The 3539-nt window shown below is 39.5% G+C and overlaps 1 protein-coding gene across 1 annotated transcript; it reads left to right on the top strand.

Moving 5' to 3' along the window:
* Nucleotides 1–2164: 2164 nt before the first annotated feature.
* On the top strand, nucleotides 2165–2527 carry LOC102764324 (60S acidic ribosomal protein P1). Its single transcript, XM_015560045.1, has one exon. It carries the CDS (start codon nucleotides 2183–2185, stop codon nucleotides 2525–2527), a length of 345 nt encoding a protein of 114 aa, XP_015415531.1. The 5' UTR covers nucleotides 2165–2182.
* Nucleotides 2528–3539: the final 1012 nt, after the last annotated feature.

Raw genomic sequence — 3539 nt, 5'->3', positions numbered from 1 at the left:
GATTTAACTTTTAGGAATTACCATAAATTCCCAAGGCAAGAATACCCTTGTGGCCTGTAGAGCATATATATTGCAGTGGTTTCAAAATTTTGGCATCTAAATGTCACCTGGGGTATGTTGAAAACTTCAGTTTGTGGAACCCCACCTTAAGATGTATTCCATAGATGGGAAAGGAGAGCAGGAGAATAAATTTTAATAAATAAATTGGTGAATCTGATTCAGGTAGTATGATATTGGAGAATCATTTTTGCAGATTCTATGAATAAAAGATCTGAAATAAAAATTTGGGGCAAGTGTTTGGTTGTCAGTTTACATTGTTTCCTGTGGGGGAGATATCTGATGCCTAATCCCCACTCCCTTGAGTTCAGTGGGTCTGATACTAATGTGAAATCCCAGCTAGATAATCTTTCCTATGGTTAGACTTTAGCATAGACAATACAGCTTGGGACTAAAGTAAGTTTATGGTTGTTTGTATAGAAAATAATACAATAATTAATTAAAAAATATAAGAATAAACTGTTTTGCATACTTAGAACTGTACACTTACTTCTGCCCCACCCTGTATTTAGATCCAATTATCATATGCCAGTAATTCCAGCAGGCTTTGCACTGGTTTCCCAGCCTGTCTTGTCTCCTATCAAATCTAGTGCTGAAAGGCAGTGGTGCTGTCTAATTTGCTAAAAACATCACGGCAGACTACTCAACTGCCCAGCATCCTCCTCAGAGAGGGTGCAGAGCATTCATGAGAAAGGTTCACTTGTGCTGAAAGCAGAATGGGAAAATTAGTTTTTCTTGCTCATAATCTAATAGCCTTTCCTATATACGGCACTATCTTGGTAGTGTATTTCAACAGTAATGCTAGTATTGAATTTACTTATGTCCCAAATTTCTTACTTTATACCTAAAATAATTTTATTTTTTTGAAATGGAATTTTGTCTTTAAAATAAAGAAATAAACAGTTTTTCTTAAGCAGTACCCATCAGTATTTAATATCTTATATTCCAGCTTTGCATGCAAAGAGAGAGCTTTACATCCTCATTTGATTGCCCACATTCATGCTTTATTTACTTAGCTAAAACTCATTGATCAGAAGAACCATCTAGTGACCACACTATGTACTTGCCTTAGGCTTACTGCTAAATAATATAGACAAAAATTGCTTTAAAATGTCTTTTGTGTATTATTAATATAAAAATATGTTCTTCAAATATAAAAAAACTTTGTTAATATTGACTTTGATTTTAGAAGTTATTATGATTTGGACAGTATTTTATATAAAATACTAGGGGCTCAGAGCATGAATTCATGCACCTTGAAAGGAACTGTGGGCTGCAAGGCTGTGAGGGACACGGGGGGAGGGGGGGGCGTCTCTGCCCATCCTCCGTGGCTACACCTGGGCCCTCCCACCACCACTGCCCCCACATGCTGATGGAGCCAGCCCCGCTCACACCTGCTGATGGCGCTGAGTAATTGGGGTCAGCACCAGCAGCAGGTGCAAGCAGGTCTGGTGCTGTCAGTGGATGAGAGCGGTGGCTGCTGCCCTAGTTGTCCCTCAGGAACAGGGAAAGGTGGAGAAGCCCTCAGGGGGTATTGGGGCTGGCAGCTGCCTCTCACATCTGCTGATGGCGCCAAGCGATCGGCACCAGTGCCAGGCACCAGAAGCTGGTGCGAGCACTGGGCAGGACTGTGGCACATGGGAGCAAAGAATTGTTAGTAACCACCAGAGGCTTGCCCAATGACAGCAACTGTTGCCCTGCCTTGGTCTGGCAACCCCACTCACCTGGTCCACCATCCCGCCATGGCCGATGCCCGCCATGTTCCATGCTCTGCCGCTTGCTGCCCATGCCCACCATGTTCCGTGCATACCTTCTAGTGGTCAGCTTGCGTCATAGCAACTGGTTGTTCAGTTGTTTGGTTGTTCTGCCATACAGTCTATTTGCACAAGAGTCTTTTATTATATAGGATAGAATTAAAAATGAAATTAATTACATGTAGTTTAACATTTTTAAAGCCAAAAGCTCTTGAGGCAAACAACTGAAAACTGCGGAAACCAGTTATCTCCAGCTGCTGGTAAGGTGCTCAGTTCTTCCAAGGATGCTAAGGCTGCAGTGGGTGAGGCCCTCACTTCATCAGGTGACTAACACTGCTCCTGGCAGCGCTCACCCAGAGCTTGCCCTCACCATGGCCTCCGTCTTGGAGCTCACCTGCATCTACTCGGCCCTTATTCTGAACGATGATGAAGTGATGGTGATGGAGCATAAGATCAATGCCCTCATTAAAGCAGTTGGTGTAAAGGTTGAACCTCTCTGGCCGGGTTTGTTTGCAAAGGCTCTCGCCAAAGTCAACATTGAGTGTCTCAACTGCAATGTAGGGGCTTGTGGACCTGCCCCTGCAACTTGTGCGACACCAGCAAGAGATCCTTCCCCCTCCACTCCTGCTGCCCCAGCTGAGGAGAAGAAAGTGGAAGCAAAAAAAGAAGAATCTGAGGAGTCTGATGATGACATAGACATTAGTCTTTTTGACTAAACTTCTTTTGTAACACGTTCAATATAAAGCTGAACTCTGAAAGAAAAAGAATGTATAAATTAAAACTGTTAGATGTATCAGACTATATTTAATTAATCTGACTATGATTAACATTCTTTTTTCTATTATTTATAGTATATAGTAGGCAATATGTGGGAGGAAAAACTACTTTTAAGAACTGTTTGCTATTCTAAAGAAATGAAAAATATTCTATTTAAGAGATTCCTGAAGTGAGGGTATTTCTGTCTTCTCAGCACTGATAGTGGGCAAAAAATCCCACTCTGCTTTTCTGAATTTTCCAGCTACATCTGTTTCAAGTCTCATTTTTTTTTATAGTTTCAAATTCACAAGACAGTTGCAAGAAAAGCACAAATAGCATTTATATACCCTGTCATTAGTTTCTTGTTTGCCCTTCTTGTGTTTCCATTTGGAAAAATAAATGCTGTATATTTTCTCATTTTTCTTCATTTTAACAAAACCTCATCATTTTATATAAAAATATAAATTATATTCAGTTGTATTTTTCTTGTTAATAAATCCTGGAAATCCCTCCATTTCGCTTCATGAAGATGTCCCTCTCTTTTTACAAATACATAGTGATCAATTTCATAGCCAAACCAACAATTTTCAAATAAATTTTCATGTGTGAGAACTTAGGTTATTTTCAATATTTCTCCATTATAAATATCATTATAATGGAATACTTTGTGTATATGTATTTTTGTATAATTGAAATATCTTTGGGGCAAATACTTTGAAAGGATATCTCTCATTTAAAAAGTAAAAGCATAAGCTCAATTCACCATAGCTAAGATTTGGAAACAGCCTAAGTGCCCATCAAGAGATGAGTGGATTAAAAATCTGTGGTACACCTACACAATGGAATTCTACACTGTGGTAAAAAAAGAAGGAACTCTTGCCATTTGTAACAGCATGGATGGAACTGGAGAACATTATGCTAAGTGAAATAAGCCAGTCAGAGAAAGATAAATACCACATAATCTCACTCATT

This window comes from Myotis davidii, unplaced genomic scaffold (genome assembly GCF_000327345.1).
Source record: "Myotis davidii unplaced genomic scaffold, ASM32734v1 scaffold273, whole genome shotgun sequence".
NCBI classification, from domain to species: Eukaryota; Metazoa; Chordata; class Mammalia; order Chiroptera; family Vespertilionidae; genus Myotis; species Myotis davidii.
This window is presented reverse-complemented; position numbering and strand designations above follow the sequence as displayed.